Source organism: Pogona vitticeps, chromosome 2, assembly GCF_051106095.1.
Source record: "Pogona vitticeps strain Pit_001003342236 chromosome 2, PviZW2.1, whole genome shotgun sequence".
In the NCBI taxonomy this organism is placed as follows: domain Eukaryota; kingdom Metazoa; phylum Chordata; class Lepidosauria; order Squamata; family Agamidae; genus Pogona; species Pogona vitticeps.
Window position 1 is genome coordinate 265,551,652 of NC_135784.1, and position 22,966 is coordinate 265,574,617.

General features: G+C 39.8%; 1 protein-coding gene across 10 annotated transcripts in view; it reads right to left on the reverse strand.

The window, feature by feature from the left end:
* CAST (calpastatin) overlaps positions 1 to 22,966 on the reverse strand; it is a 70,640-nt gene that overhangs the window by 15,978 nt on the left and 31,696 nt on the right. For 5 of the 10 annotated variants that reach the window (XM_020793227.3, XM_020793228.3, XM_020793230.3 and 2 more), the window contains 18 exons: positions 21,839 to 21,904; positions 20,670 to 20,720; positions 18,919 to 18,981; positions 18,708 to 18,827; positions 18,459 to 18,563; positions 18,309 to 18,374; positions 17,486 to 17,551; positions 16,939 to 17,037; positions 11,581 to 11,664; positions 11,435 to 11,488; positions 10,176 to 10,274; positions 9,962 to 10,060; positions 7,093 to 7,194; positions 5,710 to 5,793; positions 4,531 to 4,578; positions 3,132 to 3,230; positions 2,572 to 2,673; positions 2,137 to 2,238 (listed from right to left, as the gene is read on the reverse strand). In XM_020793227.3, coding sequence (XP_020648886.3) covers positions 2,137 to 2,238; positions 2,572 to 2,673; positions 3,132 to 3,230; positions 4,531 to 4,578; positions 5,710 to 5,793; positions 7,093 to 7,194; positions 9,962 to 10,060; positions 10,176 to 10,274; positions 11,435 to 11,488; positions 11,581 to 11,664; positions 16,939 to 17,037; positions 17,486 to 17,551; positions 18,309 to 18,374; positions 18,459 to 18,563; positions 18,708 to 18,827; positions 18,919 to 18,981; positions 20,670 to 20,720; positions 21,839 to 21,904 — 1,509 coding nt within the window. The remainder of the gene's footprint in view (positions 1 to 2,136; positions 2,239 to 2,571; positions 2,674 to 3,131; positions 3,231 to 4,530; positions 4,579 to 5,709; positions 5,794 to 7,092; positions 7,195 to 9,961; positions 10,061 to 10,175; positions 10,275 to 11,434; positions 11,489 to 11,580; positions 11,665 to 16,938; positions 17,038 to 17,485; positions 17,552 to 18,308; positions 18,375 to 18,458; positions 18,564 to 18,707; positions 18,828 to 18,918; positions 18,982 to 20,669; positions 20,721 to 21,838; positions 21,905 to 22,966) is intronic. The other 5 variants (XM_078386289.1, XM_020793231.3, XM_078386291.1 and 2 more) reach the window with 1 other exon arrangement.

Consider the following 22,966-nt stretch of genomic DNA (forward strand, 5'->3'; position numbering starts at 1 on the left):
TTCCCAGCACAAGCTTTGGGAGACAATGGGACATGCAGACTTCCCATGCCTGGGCCAGTTAAAATTAACAGAATCTGGAATCCTGTAGCATAATAAACTGCACGAGCAGGGCCACTGTATCAGTGGGGATTTGGTGAGTCAACTCAATACATTCAATTGATTCAAATAGGCCTACTCAAATTGTGACTTACTATACTAAAGTAACTTACAACTAGAGTAGGTCCATTTGAATCAGTGCCAAGAAGATTCCATGGACAGAAACAAAAGGCTGAAAGATATTGATGCTGGAAGATGAGCCCCTCAGGTCAGAAGGCGACCAACATGCTACTGAGGAAGAGAGGAGGACAAGGACAAGTAGCGCCAGAGCTAATGATACGGTTGGGCCAAAGCTGAAAGGACGCTCAGCTGTGGATGTGCCTGGAAGTGAAAGGAAAGCAATCTCTATGAACCTTGGGAAGCTGGAGGTGGTCAAACAGGAGATGGCAAGAATAAACATCAACATCCTGGGCGTTAGTAAACTAAAATGGACAGGAATGGGCAAATTCACCTCAGATGATTATCATATCTACTATTGTGGGCAAGAATCCCATAGAAGAAATGGAGTAGCCCTCATAGTCAACAAAAGAGTGGGAAAAACTGTAATGGGATATAATCTCAAAAATGATAGAATGATTTCAATATGAATCCAAGGCAGGTCTTTCAACATCACAGTAATCCAAGTTTATGCACCAACCACAACAAACTATGAAAGGTTCTTAAAGAAATGGGAGTGCCAGACCACCTTATGTAACTCCTGAGAAACCTATATGTGGGACAGGAAGCAACAGTTAGAACTGGATATGGAACAACAGATTGGTTCAAAATTGGGAAAGGAGTACGACAAGGCTGTATATTGTCCCCCGGCTTATTTAACATGTATGCAGAATACATCATGTGAAAGGCTGGACTGGAGGAATCCCAAGGTGGAATTAAGACTGCCGAAAGAAATATCAACAGCCTCCGATATGTAGATGATACCACGTTGATGGCAGAAAGTGAGGAGGAATTAAAGAACCTCTTAATGGAGATGAAAGAGGAAAGTGGAAAAAAATGGTCTGAAGCTCTACATCAAAAAAAAAACTAAGATCATGGCCACTGGTCCCATCACCTCCTGGCAAATAGAAGGGGAAGATATGGAGGCGGTGACAGATTTTACTTTCTTGGGCTCCATGATCACTGCAGAAGGTGATAGCAGCCACGAAATTAAAAGACGCCCACTTCTTGGGAAGAAAGTGATGACAATCCTAGACAGCATCTTAAAAAGCAGAGACATCACTTTGCCGACAAAGGTCCACATAGTCCCCTGGACTGCAAGGAGAACAAACCTATCCATTCTTAAGGAAATCAACCCTAAGTGCTCACTGGAAGGGCAGATCCTAAAGCTGAGGCTCCAATACTTTGCCAATCTCATGAGAAGACTCCCCGGAAAAGACTCTGATGTTGTGAGAGAGTGAAGGCAAGAAGAGAAGGGGACGCCAGAGGACGAGATGGTTGGACAGTGTCATTGAAGCTACCAACATGAATTTGACCCAACTCCAGGAGGCAGTGGAAGACAGGAGGGCCTGGCGTGCTCTGGTCCATGGGGTCACAAAGAGTCGGACACGACTTAACTACTAAACAACATCAAAGGTTATTCGGGTTGTTTGGCTGTGTTCTGGAGGTTTTTCTTCCTAATGTTTCACCAGACTCTGTGGCTGGCAATTTCAGAGGACCGGAGTTAGAACTTTCTCTGTGTTCCAGAAGTTCTAACTCCTGTCCTCTGAAGATGCCGGCCACAGAGACTGGCGAAACATTAGGAAGAAAAACCTCCAGAAAATGGCCAAACAGCCCAAAATACCTACAACAACCATCATATCCTGGGTGTGAAAGCCTTCGAGAATCCATGCCCAACAACTGATTAACAGAAGCAGTGAACCCCCCCCCCCCCAATGTAGTTATCTGAAATATTTAGGGCGGAAAAGATTGTCAGAAATGCAAACATATTTTACACCACTAGTTTAAGTTCTATCTTCCGTATGGGTGACAAAATCCACCATTCTAATTCTCCAACAAGTGTGCCTTTGATCTTTCATGGCAATTTTCAGACCATTTACTCACTGGAGGGGTTGCTGTGGGAGCTGAGGATTGTATAACATGAGCAGCAGCAGCAGAGACCACATGTTCTGTAGGAATCTTTTCAGGCTGAGCCACTGAGGGCTTCTGAAATAAGATCAAAATAACAAAAGCTAATAAAAAGAACGGTCACAACACAGGGGCTGTATGAGCTGGCCATAGGCAAAGACAAGGCCAGGTTTTGACTAACTTTGAGACAACCACATTTCTCTGATTCAGAAAGCTTCTGAATATATCATCCTGATTACACTTGAGGCAGAACTAGAGCTTGGAAATGTTGCTGACCCCCCCGCGCTCAGCAAGGCCAAGGTTCTGCCTTGAGCCAGTTTATCATGCCTCAACTTTGCAATATTCTTCCTGTTGTCTACATTCATGTTGGTTATAATGAACACAGATGCGGGCCCTACCGATGTTACTTACAGTAGAAACCGCTGGAGGTAATGAAGATTGCACAGAAGGAACTGCAGGAGAGGCAGTTATTTTTTCTTTGGAAGCTTCTGAAGACTCAACAGCTACAGGCTTCTGTAATAAGAAGACAGATGTTTAAGTTTTGATCCTCAAAATATTTTATTCATTTGAATACCATCAAATACGTGAGAGCCCAAATTTCAGCTTCTACTGGAAAGTTAAATGCAGAGTTGGCCACTGCACAATTAAGTCTACATACCAACTGCACAGACCCGATGGCCTGCCAAAGGAATGGCTAGAAGTCGCCAGCTCCCACATGTTCCCAACTACCTGTCCCCTGGTATGTCCATCTGTTCCAACATACCCACATCTTGCCCTCGGCAAAATACACAATTGGTATAAGAGGAAAAATATGAAGTGTGTGTTGTAAGCAGGGGGTGGGGAGAAGGGGAAATGGAGGTGGGGTGTGTAGCTATTCAACGCCTGAATACAGCTTTTGTCTTCCACCTAGCTGCCTATCTCCATTACAACAAAATATTAAGGCAGCCTTCTTAAAGACAACAGAAACTAACCGTCGGCACATCCACAGGTTTAGATGGTTCTGATATTTCTGGAGGAGAGCTGGCAAAGTCTTTTGAGAATTCATCAGCTAGGTCAGATTCACTAATAGGCTGTAGTGAAAATGAATGAAATATGAAAACTGTTATGCAGAGTTACTTGAAAATTAAAGAAAGACAACGAGAAGAGCAGCATTTGACCATAATAAACAACTAAAATTTCAAGGGGCAGACCCGGACATGAAGTTTGTAGAATCACAGTACTTCAAAGCTGGAAGGGACCACAAGGGACACTGGGTCCAGTCACCCACCAGTGCAGGAAATCCCAGCTAGGACTTTTCTAAGAGATGGTCATACTATCTATTTAAAAACCAGCAACAAAGGAAAATCTGGTATTTTCCAATGCAATCCGTTCTATTGATAGAACCGCCACCAAGAGGTTCCTCTGAATGTTTGGCCCAGATGGCTCTTGTTGTAATTTGAATCCATTGATTCTGGCCCCTAGCCTCTAGAGGAGCAAGTAACAAGCTTGTTGCCTGTTTCATGAGTTAGCCGTCCACATGTTTGAAGATAGTTACATCACCTCTCCAGGCTAAACACAGTCAGCTCCCTGAACTGTTCCTCACAGAGTTTGATTTGCAGGCCCTTAGCCATCTTGGCCATCCTCCTGTGGACGCACTATAACTTGTCCATATTCTTCTTAAACTGTGATGCAAAACAGAGGGGTACTATTGCTTTCGAAGCAAACACTATACAGACTTACTGAATCTTGTTATGGGCATCTTGAATCATGGCACTGTCTTCTGAAGTATGAGAAACTCTTCCACTTTGGTGCCATTTGCAAATTAGATATTCATCCCTTCCACCCCCTTCAACCAAAGCCTCTATAAAAATAATGAATCTTGCATGTACTTCTCTGCAGTGGATTTGACCTGCACAAAATACAAAGGTTCCTACTGCTCTAACTACATACTCGTGGAAGGAGGGAAGTGAATCCTGCCCACCTCTCTCTAGAGAAGAAGCACACAACTTGAATAGGTTGAGTGGCACGAAACAAGCTAGTAGCACGAGCCTTACACAACTCAGAGAGTGCCCAGGCCTTTGGTGCACATGTGTGATGGTTTTCAAGGGGGAAAAACACTTTCTGGTTGGACTCAGTTCTATTAGAACTATTTTATCCATAAGACAAACACAGGATAACATCAGTCTAATTACACCATGAAGTAACAGACACTCAGAAATGCTGACTCAAAGATAATAGGGTAAATGATCTTCAGTAGCTGGGGAACACACACTTGCAATGCTGCAAAGACCAAAAACAAAGAAAAACCAAAATACACTTGCTTTCTGTAACAGTTATCCGCCCCGCCCCCCGAGGCAATGAAGAGAAAATCCAATAAATATACTTAATAACCTTCGGCTTTTCTTCAGGCTCTGGCAGCAAGGGCTTCCCATCTTTATCCTAAAATTTAAAAGATACAACTATTGTTAAATAGGCAATTTACATATTGGGGGAACCAAAGCAAAAGCTGACAATATTTTTGCAATAATGATTTTTGTTTGTTTGTTTCACATTTCCCTGGCAATTTTTAAAAATGCAAGATGGAAGTAGTCAAGATGGAAGTAGTGTGAGAATCATCTAGTGTGAGAATCATCTTTCTTGCTCACACGGCAAACAGAACGTAACAGCTTGGATGTAGGACAAACATATTCTTGAGACCCAAATTATATATATCATGTTAAGGAAACAAACATGAACACCAACAGTATTTATCTCTTCAATATTAAAGTTGATGGAAAAAACAGCCTTGTATGAACATTAGCAGTTCCCATTCCACTCCCCCGCCCCCCACCTTCCACTTCACTGGCTATCACATGCAGATATACTGAAATATTAATAATGATATATATTTTTTTATTCTTGTTATAATCAAGTCCAAGGAGGCACAGTGGGGAATCAAACTTCCAACCTCTGACTCTGCCGCCAGATGCCTAAACCACTGAGCTAACTAACTCTAATTTCATGTAGGCAAGAAGCGTCCCTCCTTAGGAAGAGAAAGACAAGTGCAAGAAGGTGAAGTCCCCGGGCTGGTGTTGGCTGGACCAGGATACAAGATGGTAATGGTCTCTCTCCCACTCTGTCCCAGCACAGAAGGCCCCATGTCCTCTTTCTTGGCTTATTCTCGGCATAGCCATCAAGGAAACAATTTCCTATTCTTGGCATTCTTTAAACCCACACCCTTGAAACATTCCTGCTTTCTGTGGCACAATCCAGTCAACATTTAGCACTGCTGAACTCGCTGATTTAGAGACAATATTTTGAGCAAATCCTCAGTGCTTGGCCCTTGCCTGCTTTCTCTGAATCCTTCTTATTTCAACCAACCATTAGCACACAACTGGAGGAGCCACTCTTCTCAAATAATTCCAGTTAATTCTCTTAATGGGGGATCAGTAGGGAAATGTTTATGAGCACCTAACAGCAAAACATTAAATACTCCAGTTAATGTAGATTCTCTAAAACCTAATTCCCACTTGCAAAAAGGATGACTATAAAATTTAAGCAACAAAAACTAGAAATGAAAATAAAAATTACCAAGACTGGTTTTAATCGATACTCTGGAGGAATGGTATCATCTTGTTCACCAGGCTTCTTCTCTTTTCTTTCTTTGGCCTTTGGCTGAATAAAGGAATCACAATATGTCAACACAAGAATTGTCTTGCTGGACCTTCTGTAAGAGAGTTGGAGGTCAAACAATCATGTTGGCTGTAATTAGGAGTGCCCCTGGAGAAGATATTAGAAACATAGTTGGCTCAAATGTTTCTTTGCACCTAAATGCATCTTCTCCCCATTTTTCTCCTGCAATTGGTTCCTTCTTCTCCTATGCCATAGTTCATTTTTTAAATCCATAGTACACATGAGAAAGACGGCTACTACAGCTGATAGCAACCCCTTTGAGGTATATTCTTGTTTCACTACACATCCTACAGAAATGATTCAGCCAAAATTAAACACTGTTGAGGCGACAGTTTTCAACGGCAATATTCTGGGCTCAGTGATGACACTGATGTCAATGAGATGCAAATGCTTTTAAAATTAGGACTGTGCTCATGTGTCATATCAGCTTACACACAGTCAATACTCTAAAATGCTATTCATCATGCATTATTTATGCAGCAGTTTACTCACCTGCAACCCAATCCTATCTGTGTGACTCAGAAGTACTAAGTCCTACTCTATCCAACGCAATAACTCCCAGTGAAGACTTCACAAGGTTGCAGCGTCAGAATATATTGATAAAAAGACATATGACAAAGCTGCTTCCTACCAAGAATCTTACCCTTCTTCCAGGATACATGTCTAATCTGTGGAAGCCATGCTCTGTTTTGTGACATGCACACCTCTGTCTATTTCTTTAGACCTCTCTGGGTGCTAAGATTATCACAGAAGTCAGCAAGTCAGCAGAACTTGGGGAGTGACAATTCCTCTTCTTCCCTGTCTTCTAACTGTCTTCAAAACCTCATTGAATGAACTGGGAGCTCCTCCAGAACAGACTTCAGCAGCACAAATGGTGAAAGTGCCCCCCTATACTAGCAAATATTTGCAAGGTAAAGGTAAAGGTTCCCCTTGACAATTTGTCCAGTCGCCGACTCTAGGGGGTGGTGCTCATCTCCGTTTCCAACCCAAAGAGCTAGCATTTGTCTGAAGACAATCTTCCGTGGTCACATGGCCAGTGCAACTAGACACGGAACACCATTACCTTCCCACCATGGTGCTACCTATTTATCTACTTGCATTTTAAAATATTTAAAATATTTCAATATTTAAAATATTTTCAAAGTGAATGCTAAATTTTGTTCTCTACTGCCAACAGACAAGAGCAATCAGACAGAGCATTTCTGTATGAATAAAAATAAAATAAAAAATAAAAAAGAGCATTTTGCTGGTTCAGGTTGTTGTTTTTAGTGTAAATAATACCTCTTCCACTTCTACAATGGAGCTCAGGTCTTCTTCAGGCTCCGGTTCTGGCATGCCAAGCGTATCCACAAGAGCATCCAAGGCACTGTCACTGATTGCTGCCTGTGAGATGATAACAGTATGAATGCAAAGAACTGCCAACATCTTATCGTGCAGGTACGGAGATTATTAGGCATGAGGCTGCAGCATTACATCAATGAATCTGATTTTCTTAAACAGTAACAGCTGTAATTAAAGGAGAGGATAAACTAAGTGTTTTGCTTTTGCTTGTGGTCAAATATATCAAGCAGGCTCTTGAATCATATTTCTGTGAAATCATTTTTTTTGTGTGCTGAAGTTTCAAGTGAACCACAGTGGTAGAGACTCTCACATTTTAATGCTAAACCTCAGTCTAACAGCTGTGAGCTCAGGGACATCAAATGATTTACAAAGGTGTGGGCAACTTGTGGCCCTCCAGATGTTGTGGCCTTCTGATCAGTCCCAGCCAGTCAATGGTTAGAAACTGAAGTCCAAGAACATCGATACCGACCACAAACGGTTCACCTTGCATCATGACAATGACAAAACACCCATAAATTGTGCCACTATAATTTGATTTCAGATTAATAACTGATGTGTTACTTTAAACCTGCTAATATTCTTCAACATCTGCTGGCAGCCAGTGAAGATGGTACTTTAATATATTGCGATGCTCAGGCAAACTTAATCTCAGTAGGCAAGAGTTAAAATGGCATCACAATCAAATCTAATGAGAGGAAAAACAGGGACCCTGCCAATACACAAACTGCACACAGTGAAAGCAATTTTTATTTTTCAGACATACAAAGGAAATTAAATCATATCCTGTTTCACATTTGTTTTAACAGACCCAAGAACAACATAAATTCCACAATATTCAACAACCTTTTCATGACCACAATGAGTTCCATCTTGTATGCGTCGATTTTTTCATCTTAGGAAAGACTCAGCACCTTTAGACATTCAGTACAGATTAGGACTGTACATAAGAAACTCTCTGAATTCCTGCAGTCCACACTGGGTAAGTAATTTTATCACACTGAAATTATTTTGAAATTAATAATAATTCACAGAAGACAAACTTTTAACCCCCAATTATGTTTAATCTATACAAATCTGCATGTCATACATACAAACATGTCTGGTGCCGCTACTTTATCACCCCAAGAGAGGTGTCAATTACTTCATCCACCAATTTTTACAGTACTGGATCGAATTCTCCACATTCTCCAGGTGGTTTCCACAGGTTACCTTCTGGCACAATTAAACTCCGTGAACCTAGCCACCACTCTATAGCGCCACTGGGGAAGACATTAACCTGAAAGGACAACCACTCCCAAAAACCACAGCCAAGTATTCTAGGGTTGCCCCTTCTAGTCTGTCCCAATCAGACTTTTCCTTGCTTCAAACTGGTACCTTAGATTATTAAGGTGGTTAGTGAAAAAGTTTTTGTATTTTTAATTCATCACTTTGTTCCTAACTAGTAGAACACAGTTCCATGTTATGAATTGTATATTGTCTGGTTGCAGTCTGCATAACTTTTTCTTAGTTACACATAAAATACATAACGAGGAGAGTTTAATTTAAACAGATAGGATTTTTATTTAAATCCACAGTAAAAAGTATGAAGGGAAAGATATATTCTAGGATGTGAACAATATAGGTTAAAACCTATATTCTATATTTAAAGAGAAAAACAGAACTTCTTTATAGACTCTCAGATTTTCTGACACACATACTTCTCTTTTTAAACTGTAGCACAGAGCACTTTTCCTAACTAACTCTAAAATGGACTACCTTCCAGATCAAACTCACAGGTCTAACTAAACTGTCATTCAGACCGGAGTCTTCCCCAAAACACTCCAATTACACCAACCAATTAGCACTCAATTACTGTACTCAGCTGCCATCCACACTAGTGTTCTGCCCATACATTTCCACCATACAGACATACAAAGCTAATGTATTTTTCTGTGTATAAAACAACACTTTTCCTTAAAATAATTAGAGAAAAAATTGAGGGTTGTTTTATCCATGGAAGACAGCAGCAGGAGGCAGAGCCACAGGGCTTCACAAAAAGGAAGGGAAAAGCGGCGGTCAAAGGGAGCCCTTTGATCCCTGCTTTTCCCTTCCTTTTGCTAAGCTCCACAGCTTAGCAAAAAGAAGGGAAAGGCAGGGATCAAATTTTCTAATTTGGAGTCAGAAAAAGAGGGGTTGTCTTATACACTGGGTTGTCTTATACACAGAAAAATACAGTATTCCTATATAAACCTAGTGTAGTGAATTATAGATATATTTATACATGGAAAGTTTAAGAAAGGACAGAATTGCCACACCTGGTTTCTTACACAATCACATCCATTTAAAGTTTTAAAAGTATTTTGGCAATTTAGCAAAGAAAATTAAAGGACAGGCAGTTCCCTACCACCACCACCAATACAACTTCCTCCAGTGGCTTAGTTTTTTTACTGGAGGAACAACATTGTTGTTGTGAATTTGCATAATGAAATTAGATTTTTTAAAAATCTAATGAAAATTTTCCTTGCATCTCTTCTCCCTTGCACTGGTGAACAGAACTAAAATTCTTGCTGAACTCCAAATGTTCCTTTTGCTTTGATATAGCTTAAAGCTAAACAACAAAATTATTGCTACTACTATTAAGCCATGTAATTCTAACTTATTTTAACAATATTTGTTGGTTGTCTTGAGAACTATTTTTAGTGGAAAGATGGGATGCAACTATAATTAATATATAAACAAAATTAGAGAGTAATTACATGCAACTCTTGCTTTTTACAAAGCATTGTAGTATCATTTAATACAGAGGGAGAATACTTTCAATATTCTGTACCTCTTCCAGTTTAGGTTTCTTCTCTTTAGGAGGAGCTGAAGTATGGACCAAAGTCAAGGACTCAGCTTGCAGAAGATCACCTTCTTCTGCAGGTTTCTTCTATAACATAAAATAGTAAAAACACATTTGGACGTTGAGGTTTAAAAATCATATCCTTCTACATTTATATTTCAAGCTATATATGGATTCTTCAAAAAGGTTGCAAAATCAGTACCTCTTTTGGCTCAACACTCTTCTCTCCAGCAGGTAGTACGGCACTGCAAGTAAAATCAGATGACAGAGCATCCGCTAGGTCATCATCTGTCATTGTTGGCTAAACGGAAACACAAACTGTGTTATACTTATCACCATGTCTCCAGCAGCAGCTTACAATTCATGGGCATTGCACACGTACTGAAGCAGAACTAGGTTTATGGCTATCAGCTCTTGGTCTGAAAAAGCGTATCACCTGAGGTTTTAATTTCTCTGTGGCCTTAGTAAGTAATACAGGAAAAGTACAGGACTGCTTCAATTGCTGCAGTGGCTCATGTTCCCAATTCTTATGAAGTAACAGCAGAAGGGAAAAGAGGGTGGAAGAGCAAACAACTGCAAGACCGGAGTGGAAATCATTTCCCCCAGAGAGATTTCTTTATATTCCTGATTATTAAAGAAGGAGTTATCTCTAGCTAGGAACCGGTAGTCTTCTTTTTTACTCAATGTTATTTGCTCAGGAGTGTGTGAAACTGCTGAAAGGATGCAAAGGATATGAATGTTATACCTCTGCACTATGTGGAATCACAAAAGTTACCACTGTCATATGGAAAATGGGGACTGAGTCTTCCCAACATACACACTTAATGTCTTCATGGCTGACAGATGTATTAGTTGACTTGAGAGGATGGATAAAAGGGAAGCAATGAACGGAAGGATGGAGAAGATGATGGGGATGTGACCTTAGGGGAGGTTAATATGATTGGGAAGTGCAGCATGAACTCTTGAAACTGGATAGTTAATCGTCCTGGTAGTTAATCGTCCATGAACTGCATCACATTTTGCCATGTAATCAAATCCTGAGTCACAAGTTTATTTAGCAGCAGCTAAATCTGAAACATGGCTAACTGAAAGGAAATTTGCAGGTTGACAGTGCTTTGAGTGGCTCTGGGCTACAAAAAACTGGGATGTCCAGTTTGGTGAGATATTTGTAGATAGAGAATTCAACTGTATTCCTGTGAATGATAACAGAAAATATTAAGTATCTCACCAAACAACAAATACCAGGACTCTGTAGGCAGGGACCACATCAGCAAAAGTGGCTCAAGTGGTAAGTAAAACCGTTAAAACAAAATCTGGTTAAAATGACAGATTATATGCAGATAGAATCATACTTACTCTCAGCCCCAACGATGATAATATAAAATTTATAAAGCACCAGACACCAGTAAGAAGAATTTTAAATTGCATCATTTTGTGCTATATAAATTAACCATACTGTACCTGAGATTCTCCCACTGCTCCTGGTGGGGGAACTACCTTGTCCGCTTCTTTACTCTGAAATACAAAGTCAGTTTTGTGATGAGTTTGCCTCCCAGTTTGCAGCACAGAAAACCAGTCTGAAGCAGAGTTTAGGGCCAATTACCTACCTCCAATAGTTTTCTGTACTTTGGAGGAATTGTGCTCTCTCGTTTGCCCAGCTCTTCGATGTAAATGGAAGACAATGGGTCCTCCTGCCACAAACAGAAACTTATTGTCAATACTTGATACAAATGAGTCAAATGAAATTGAATCAAGACATATAACAAAAAAGTGCTAGATCACTTCAAGTCTGAACTTTCTAGAAGCAAACATTGGTTAAACTGAGACTACTTTACTCCAAATGTATCCTGAGAAAACAAGACTTAGTGGAAAAAACAATAATGCTGGAAAAATGGAAAGAAGCAAGAAATATGAGAAGCCATAATCTTAAGATTGCAAGACCTGATCTGGGATGTTAATAACAGGACATTCTGATTGTCGTAAGTTGTAAGTAACTTGATGGTACATAAGAACATACCTCTATCCCTTAACCTACTTTTTAAAAAATTGCTTACTGAAAAGTTTTGGAGAACCCAGAAGTAATTTGATGTCCCATAATAAGCACAACAGATTTTCAAATAAACCCCAATTTAAATTTTTTTAATGAATTTCAACTTTTTCACCAGTCTCTTAAGCTTATTCATTATATGGGGAAAAATACACTCCAAAACAATGTGCAGTTTTAGGATAGGCATCAGAATTATTTCCACTCCTTGCTTAAGGGCAAAACGATTCAGAAAAGGTGATCACAAAAGGTGAATCTGCCTAAGCGTCCTTCTCCTCCTGCTTTGCATAGAAGAGGACTAATGCTTCTATTTTTACTTTAGGGGAAAAACCTCAATTCCCCATATGTAGGAACCCAAAGAACCATGGGTTGTCCCAATCACTCTGTGTTTTTCTTGATGTGACATTAAAGATACATTCATCTATAAACTGCTTGCTTTTAGTAATGCAAGAAGACTCAATGGATGAAGGTGGAGAACAATCAGTGGAATGGCAGAGGAGGAGAACCTGCGGGAATGCTAATGGACAGTCCTCCTCTGAAGGTACTGTTTTTATTGGGAGGAAAACCCTCATTGGCATCAATGCAGGATTTCCTCCAAAACAAACAGCAGCTGAACAGCATGGTACAGTACAGACATAGTTACTGTCCCCTTCTACATCTGCTGCTACTCAGACAGTATCTATATGCAGGTTTTTTAAAAAACCTGCACATTAAAGTGCAAAAGCTCATTAAACTTTGTGCCTTGTCGGGCTTCCAGCACATCTAAGATATCTGAAAGCTCCAGTTTCCCACTGCATCGGGGAACTGTAGTTTGTTCTGAAGTTTAAAAAGAACGTCTTTCCTTGTCTTGGCCACAGAGATGATTTTTGCAGGCGGGTGCAAACCTGACAGTCATGTTGGTTTAGATCAGCAGTTCCCAACCTTGTGTCTCCAGATGTTCTTGGACTACAATTCCCCAAAAAAACAACCAACACAGCTAGTGGTGAAGGTTTTTGGGAGCTGCAGTTCAAGGCCACCTGGGTTACCCAAGGTTGGGAACCACTGGTTTAAATTATTAGCTGAAGCAGATTGCTCCCTCTTCTTCCTAGTTGCCAGTTCTATTGTCTTCAACTTTTATTTTTCCATAAACTGGACTGATGCCCTGCCTGTCACTTGACCTCTCTGTTTTCTAACATCTAAATTTAGAAAAGCCTGTAACCTCATTCCAGGCACTATAAGAGTATGCACAAGCCCTTTAACTAAAGATGCAATGGAACTTGAGTACAGTACAGGCCTGTGTACTTTCCTCGGATGGTGTCAGAAAACAGAAATATAAATCAAGGAAATGGTCAATAATGGAAGGACCATAACTGGGAAAAGGAGAGGGAAACAATACACATTCCATCCATGTCTGAGTGTCTCAGAAATACAGTTGTGTTCAAAATTAGTCAGCCCCCACTGAAATTGAATGTTTTGGCCATTTTGACATTGATTTTGATCATTCAGTCATCTTGCTTACATTTACATGAAAGAGGCACTTGTAGGTCAGAGAAATATAACCTTAAGTTTATAATGAAATAACCACAAATGTCTTTTCTGTGCTCACATCATTATTAGTTTTTATTCAATCCCCAAGTGACATTCAATCTTAGTACTTAGTACAACATCCTTTTACAGTTATAACAGCTTTTAAACGTGAAGCATAGCTTGACACAAGTGTCTTGCAGCGATCTACGGGTATCTTCGCCCATTCTTCATGGGCAAAAGCCTCCAGTTCAGTCAAATTCTTAGGCTTGCGCACTGCAACTGCTTTCTTTAAGTCCCACCAGAGGTTCTCAATCGGATTTAAGTCTGGTGACTGCGATGGCCACTCCAAAATGTTCCAGCCTTTCCTCTGCAACCATGCTCTAGTGGACTTGGAGGTATGCTTGGGATCATTGTCCTGTTGAAAGGTCCAACGTCTCCCAAGCCTCAGGTGTGTGACGGACTGCATCACATTTTCATCCAATATCTCCTGGTACTGAAGAGAATTCATGGTACCTTGTACACGCTGAAGCTTCCCTGTACCTGCAGAAGCAAAACAGCCCCAAAGCATTATTGACCCTCCGCCATGCTTCACAGTAGGCAAGGTGTTCTTTTCGTCATATGCCTTGTTCTTCCTCCTCCAAACATAGCGTTGATCCATGGGCCCAAACAGTTCTAATTTTGTTTCATCAGTCCACAGAACACTATCCCACAACTTTTGTGGTTTGCCCACATGACTTTTGGCATACTGCAGTCGACTCTTCTTATTCTTGGGAGACAGCAAGGGGGTGCGCCTGGGGGTTCTGGCATGGAGACCTTCATTACGCAGTGTGCGCCTTATTGTCTGAGCTGAAACTTCTATACCCACATCTGACAAATCTTTTTTCAGTTCCTCAGCAGTCACACGGGGACTTTTCACCACTCTACGCTTTAGGTAGCGCACAGCAGTCGAAGTCAGCATCTTCTTTCTTCCACGACCAGGTAGCATTTCAACAGTGCCCTTTGCCTTGAATTTGTGAATGATGCTTCCTATGGTGTCTCTTGGTATGTTTAACTTCTTTGCAATCTTCTTATAGCCATTGCCCTTCCTGTGAAGACAAATCACCTCTTCTCTTGTCTTCCTGGACCATTCTCTTGACTTCACCATGTTTGTAACCACACCAGTAAATGTCTAGAAGGAGCTGAGTATCACAGTCATTTTAAAGCTGCCTAATTGGTGCTTATTATGCTTGATTGGTGCTCGGTGACATCCACAGGTGTTTTCAATACCTGATCGAAAACACCTGAATGAACCTCTCTTCTTCAGAGTGGTACTCTTTAAGGGGTTGAATAATTATGGCAATGAAGAAACCACAAAAGAAACATTTACTACTGTATTACATAAACAATTGGTGTTATTTTAGTTGCATTTGGTTCTTTAAAACGTCCTTGTAGGATTTCATTCTGAATACAATTCCAAATGTACACTATAGTCCCTAAACCCCTTTACAGCATTGGGGGTTGAATAATTTTGAACACAACTGTAGGCTGCATCTGTGTGTGAGAGAGTATTTCTTCCTTTTGAAATATTGATGTTCCCCATTCAAAAAGCCTTATGACCCTTAACTTTGGGACAAAGGAAGGGTAACAGAGATCACCTATGCATGGAGGGATACAACTACCGATAATTTAATCCAAGTACTTAATCTACTTTATGTTGCAATCCTAGTCCATTTACTCAGGGGTAAGCCTCACCAAATTCAATGGGACTATTTGAATCAACACAAATAGGACTGCAATTGTACAAAGAGATTACAAAATATACATAAGGCTTATGTACAAGTTATGTTGGCTAACTTGGTATAAAATAAGTAATGTTATTAGGCCAACCCTGTGAAACAGGCCACAAGGTGCTTCACTCCTTTTGAAAATCTTCTCCTCTCTCTAGCTGAAACAAATAAAGGAGTAGTATCGACACTTTATTCGTTGCTGATTGAGGTAGATCTAGGATCATCAAAGGGGTTCCAGGAGAAATGGGAATATGACTGGAATATTAAAATCGATGAAGAGAAATGTTCAGGAATGTTTACAAAATTCCCATATAAAGGCATCTCTATCACAGCCAGGGGGATTCCATTGAAAATACTCCAAAAATGGCATCTGACCCCACTTCAACTCTCACATATTAACCGTGCAATGTCACCAGTGTGTTGGAGAGACTGTAAGTGTAAGGATCTTTTCAACACCTTTGGTGGTATTGCAAAAAGGTAGACCAATTTTGGAAAGAAGTGTTTAATGAAATAAATAAAATTACAAACCAGTCAATTATTAAATCTCCAGAATTAGCACTTCTTACTCTTTTTCTGGGAGAAAATGAATCCATTTTATATAAAACCTTAATAGGCCATCTTCTGACAGCAACAAGACAGACCATACCAAAAAGGTGGAAAAACATGCAAGGAGTATCAATTGCAGCAGGGTACTCAAGAGCATGGCAGGTAACACTGCAAGAAAAATTAACCACCAAATTGCATATAGTTAAAGAGATAAAACACGTTGACTCTTTTGCAACTGACTGGCATCCTTTTATTGTTTATATGAATAGAATGGATAATAAGAGACTCCCTGATGTATACAGAAATTATTGGTCATTGTAATATCCTTGGAAGATATTTATAATTTTCCCTTAAAAGACTTATAAGAATTTTGATATGATTTTGCCATGGGAATGGGAATGGGAGGGTAGAGGGAAGAAGGGTATAAAATATAAGAATGTATATGTAAATATATATTATAATATATTACATTAATAACAACTACTACTACTACTACTACTACTACTACTACTACTACTACTACTACTACTACTATTATTTTTATTATTATTATTTTATTATTATTATTATTATTATTATTATTATTATTATTATTATTAGTAGTAGTAGTAGTAGTAGTAGTAGTAGTAGTAGTAGTAGTAGTAGTAGTAGTAGTAGTAGTAGTAGTAGTAGTAATGGATTTAAAAAGTTAACAAAGTAAAAGAGGATAGTGGAGGAAAAATCCCAAAGAACCATAATAAAAGGACACCATACTCTTTCTCATATGCTGTCAGACTTCCATGAGGCCTTGAAAGATGAAAAATCCTTTGGAATAGTAGAATGCTTAATAACAATAACCTTTGAACTGCAGACCTGTAAGGGACCTTACGGAGCATCACGTCCAGCCCCTCTCTCAAGGAGGCGCAGTGGGGAACTGAACTCCCAACCTCTGGCTCCACAGCCAGAGACCTTAATGCCACGGGTTACTTCAACTAAAATTCACCAACCATTTAAGGGTCAAATGCATTCATTTATCAAAGCAGTCACTATTACAGACAAATGATCTTGCAGACACCAGCTTACTAAAATAAGGCCCTTTGGCTGTTATGTAGGAGATTCCATACCGAAATTTCTGGTCCAGTATATGCAGGAGCAGGTGGCTCATTTTCTTTAGGACTTTCAAGTGTATCTATTAAATCATCTAAGGCAGTATCTAAGTCAGACTGGAAAAGCAGAATTGTAAATGTTAGGCATACAATACTCCAGACATGACAGAAATGTTTGTTTAAAAAGTATTTCTTTTAAAATATACTAAACAAGTTCCAGTGTATTCTGAGTATCTGACTACACTCAGGCACTTCACAAAAATAAAAACTAATTAAAACAATCTCCGCAAAGGAGTTCCAAGGAGTGACAGAAAGATACATAAAAACAAGGTACAGTACATAAAAACAAGATAACCAGAAATTCTGATGCTACATTAGATATTGACTTAATATTTCTTAGCACTAGATTCTGTTGTTACCATAGTTTTTCAATAAAAGGTTAGACAACCATCTGTCAGTTATACTTTCATTTGGATTCCTGCATTGAGCAGACGGTGCAACTCGATGGCTTTATAGGCCCCATTATTCTACGATCCTACTAGGCAGCAAACAAAATGCTGCTTACCTTTTCATCTGGTGGTTTACTGCCTGCTGCAGCAGGAGTTGTGGTTATTGATTTATCTTCTTTAGACTGAAAATAAGAATGTACCTCTGAGAGCTAGTGCATGATTACATTTGCATCTCTTTATTATCAAATTCAAAGCGGAATGCCAAAAGGTGACGTCATTCCTGCCTGTCCATCACAGAAGCTCAAGGGGGAGGAGTCAAGGATACAGCAGGAGGGGCGGAGCCAGGGAGACAGAGAGAGACAATGGGAGATGTGGAATGAGAGTTAGGGTTTTAGCAGTAAGAAGAAGAGAGTTAGGGATTTGAGCTGAGAGTGTTAGGAGAGGGAATTGAGATAAATGATATTGAACAAGCAGGAATGAAGTTACAAGTACCATAAGAGAGATATTGAGTAAAAGTACATAGTAGTTTGAAATAAAAGTGATTGCATCCATAATCAAATCCATGTTAAGACCTGATACAGTTCCTACTTGATTTGTCTTTATGATTTACTTATCAATAAAAGAATCTTTGTTAATTCAACCTCTGTCCTAAGTCCAATAACCCTTAGTGTTGGCAGCACACAACTATAACATAATTGATATTAGGAAAATACCTGGTGGCAGCGTGAAAGGAAAGGAAGTGATCTCTTGTGAGGGCCAAAATAAACAGAGGCAACAAGGTAGATCGCCACGCTATAGTTTTTCAATAAAAGGTTAGACAACCATCTGTCAGTTATACTTTCATTTGGACTCCTGCATTGAGCAGATGGTGCAACTCGATGGCTTTATAGGCCCCATTATTCTACGATCCTACTAGGCAGCAAACAAAATGCTGCTTACCTTTTCATCTGGTGGTTTACTGCCCGCTGCAGCAGGAGTTGCGGCTATTGATCTATCTTCTTTAGACTGAAAATAAGAATGTACTTCTGAAAGCTAGTGCATAATTACATTTGCATCTCATTATTCTCACATTCACAACTCAACACTTACCTCTGCAGCTGCAGCAGTCAACCCAGCAGCTGCAACTGCTCCAGCTGCACCAGCCACAGCTGCAACCGCCCCTTCACTAGGCAATGGCTTGTGGTCAGATTTTGCCTGAGATGGAGAAAAAAATTATATGCAACTGTGTTTCGCTTCTCTCTCTTCTCAACCTGTGAAATCAACTTTTCATACTTAGGAATGCCACTAAATTGCTTTCTTCAGGAAGTTTTCTCACTTGGTTTGTTTCTTTACTTTTACCTTTGGCTCCTCTTTTGTTATCAGCTGTGCTGGTGACCCATCAGTCTGAATAGAGGCTGCTTTTCCAGGCACTGTTTTTTCAGGTTCTGTTACAGTAGAAGGCTTGCTTGGGCTTTTTGCCTGCATGAATTTAAAAAAAACATGTTATGAATGTGTTTACACACATTTGGCTTGGAAAGAATTATACCAACACAATATAGAAATAAATTACCCCTCTAGAATCTTTTTGCTTCTCTTCAGATGGATGTTTAGTTGTAGAAGCATCCAGCTGTGTCTACAGAGAAGTAATATAAATAACCATAACAGTCACTTATTGATTTTTAATGTAGAACAAGCATCTGTCAGAAGAATAGTAAAATAGCCAACATTTCTGTCAGTTTCACTAAACAGTTCAAAGGCCAATGGCATCCAAACTCAAAAATGTTGTATTTGCATGACATGGCTATGATTTTCAGTCAACACAGTATCATCAGAAACAGGAGTTTTCAACTAGGGAAATGTTCTGCTTGAATGTTAATGCACAAGTCCAGTCAAGATGGATACAGCCCTTCCAAACATGCACCCAATGGGAATTACGCATACAGTATCTGCAGCCCATGCCCCTTCTATCTGTTAGGTCTACTCCACCACCCAAAGGATGACTTTTAAGAAATACAAACCAGTAAAGGTAAAGGTTCCTCTTGACATTTTTAGTCCAGTCGTGTCTGACTCTAGGGGGCAGTGCTCATCTCATTTTTCAAGCCATAGAGCCAGCGCTTGTCTGAAGACAGTGTCCGTGGTCACGTGGCCAGCGTGACTAGGGAACGCTGTTTTACCTTCCCACTGAGTATTTATCTACTCGCATTTAAATGCTTTCGAACTGCTAGGTTGGCGAGGAGCTGGAACCTACTGCTAGTCTCAGACAGACTGTAGACCCACTATATCGATTTTCAACATTTCTCTAAATCCCACTTTATCAATGGGTCTCTATTCAAGTTGGGACTAGCATAGAATACTTGTGTACAGAAAGCACAGGCTTGACTACCGGCCAGGATTTTGAGACACAGCATGAAGCAGACCTGTTTCTTTCTGAGTGGGAACAATTCCAAGCATCTAATTTCCAGCTGTGGAATCATGGGTCTTGTAGTCTAGCCCATGCCTCCTGAACTGAGTGGGAGGATACAGACTGCATTATTTGCTGTCTGAGAGAGCTAGCTGGGTATTTTAAGACTTTAGGGAACCCTCCTTCATATGTTTTCCTCTCCAATGCAATTCTTTATCACTATCCTTCAAGTTAAAGAAGGAAGAATGCTATGGTTCCTTCTATAGCTCTGCTACCTGCATGAAGCAAGACTCATAAACCCATCAGGATTTTCCAAGCATTCTCATCAAGCAACAATCAATTTCAAAAGCAGCTGCAGCTCACCTTTACGTAGGAAGAATTTGGGAGGTAACATTATTAATGACAATATAGAGAGAATAAACTGCATGATCATCCTCTTGAAGCATGAGACTGTAAAACCTATTCTTTGTGCTCAGTAAAAGAAATCAGCTGAATCAGCTAATACAAACAGCAATATACTACAAATCCCGATTTAGGTTCGTGCAAGCAGGCTACAGAAGCAGAATTTCCCATCCATCATCTCTCTCCACAGATGCAAATGAGTGGGATAGACAGAGATTAAGGGGAAGTACCTAAAATTGGCAAAGGTATTTTCTTTGACACAGGCTCCACTCACTAGTGGCTGTGCCTGGATTGGGATGGTGTCCCCCTTCTCCCAACCCATTGAACAAAACCCATGATGATCTCTGTTGCTGGCAATGGAAAGTGAAAGGACTTAACAGGGGAGGAGCCTGTTTCTGCCAGACCAGTTGCTTGCATTTGCAATCTACTGAATTTAAAATTAGAAACCTAACATTTTCTTTATGCATACAGTAGTAGGCACACTTAACTCAAGTTCAGAATAAGGTATACTATCTTACCTTGGCTAACTGTGCTGCTTTTTCAGATTCTGTCTTTGACTTCTGTATTGCCTGCAACGTGAATATTATGGAAAGGGTATAAAGTATTAAAAACAGTGTAAATATTCTCTAAAAAGAGCATTTACAAAAAGTTAAAAAGAATATGACTCAAACCAGACAGAACAATTCTGCCACCTCAGAACCATTGTGATAACTTCCCTTTCAAAGATAAAATGAACCGCTTTCATTGGCTTCAGCAGAAATGGGTTCTTGTGAACTGCTGATAACAACTGTAGTCTTGTGAGCTGGTGCTAAGACTGCAGTTAAGTAAACCCAATACAATAATTCCTGTGACTTTCTGGAAGCCTTTCTTTAAATTATGTGGAAATTCTTAACCCCTGCATGGGGCACAGATGAGGTGCTCGCTAAAGGAAGGCGGTGGAACAAAGAAAAGCAAAGAAAAAAGCACATTTGTAATGTCAGATAAGGTATGTTGAAACCAAAATATGTGGGGTGATTGGGGGAGACCAGGGAAAGAAAAGAAGGCATTACTAATGTGGGAGAGGGGTTTATGGCAGCTCAGAAGAGTTTAACATGATTTCAAGAGCTCTTGAAGCTCATTCAGCACTCACACAATACAACCAACACAATAATTGCTCACTTCAAGTCATGTTTGACATTTCCCTAGATAAACCAATCATTTTAAAAACCACGCAAAGCATTTTCATGATGCAAACACATGAAAACTGAGCATAAGCAGGTCTCTGAAGCCAGCACATCCACACGCACAGAGAGAGACAGAGCTGCAATTTTTTAACAAGAAAGCTAGACTTCCAAATGTTAAACAAGAGGAAGAGATCCCAGCTTTCTTGTTTTAGCCCACAAAAATCTGTTATGGTTTCTACAAATTTCTCTAGCAGCGATATTTATTGGTTACAGTATCATCATATTATAGTTTGGACAGTCAGAAATGTCTCAGAAGTGAAATTAAAGATAGAAATTGAATTTTGGAGACTTATTTTTACAGTGTACTATGCCTTCAGGAAAAAAACTCAGCAGCATGCTTTCACACAGTTAAGGACAGTCATAAACTGGAGTTTATTAGTTCAGTGACAAAGGATGAGCACATGCCATTGGCTGTGACTGCTGTTATCAAACAAAGGCACGCAAAACCCAACGTTTGTTATCACCTGCTTCTTGTTTCTTTTCTTTTTGTGGGATTCCGATCCACTCGTCTTTTGTTGGCTTGAAGAAGCCTAATATTGGGAGTACAAACTCAGGATGCTTAAAGAAATGACTTGAGGAATGTTAAGAAGATCTGTGCTTTAAAAACCGGGAAGGAGAAATTTTAAAGCACAGAGCATTAACCTTATTAAACACTTTCTAAAGAAATACTGTGTTTGACTAAGAGATTACATTAAACTCAGTATTTTCAGTATTAAGAATTCTCTTCGCAACACAGGCTCCCTGCTGGGCTGAAGGAGTTACTAGGAAACTATGTGTTCATCATCATAATCATCATCACTTTACAACTGTAGACCTGTAAGGGACACTATGGATCATTCAGCCTAGCCCCTGTCAAGGAGGCACAGCAGAGAATCAATCTCCCGACCTCTGGCTCTGCAGTCATATACCTAAACCACTAAACTATCCAGCAGCTCATATGTCTCTTCTAATGGACAGTATATATGCTTGTGTTGCTTTGCTTTTTGATAAACATTATGGTGTATGGCTGTGTGAAGAGATGTGAAATATCACAGGCATTGCTATCTCCAGGTCACCTTTCTACATGTCTTCCTTGTTTCCACCTTCTTTCTAGACATTCCCCGAAGAACCTACAAGGGGAATAAACTTTCCAAAAGCTCATCATGGACCACAACAATTTGAAACATGAACACAGAAAGCCTGGGTTAAAAAGTAATTCCAGTCTTCCTGTGGTAGTGAGAACAGTAATCTGTCTAGCTTACTGTTCTGCCCAGGATACTAGAGAACATCAAATTTATTAGAGGAAGTGAGTGAAAAACTTGAGCAAATTATTAATATTTCACAACTATCCTGATTGACAGTTTCCTTCTCTACACTGTCTCAGCCTTGGTAGGAAATAGGTTTGTCCCAAAATGTCATTTTACTGGGCTTTTTATATGTCACTGCCCAAACGGATGTATCATCCTTCCATATCCATCTACAGCTCACCAAATAAAGCTAAAACCTCCATCCACTATTCCTCATCTCATGCAATAACCATGAAACAGATGATCAGAGATGAGGAGAATCACTTTTTAGCCATACTGGTTCTGAGATTTGTTGAACTGTAGTTC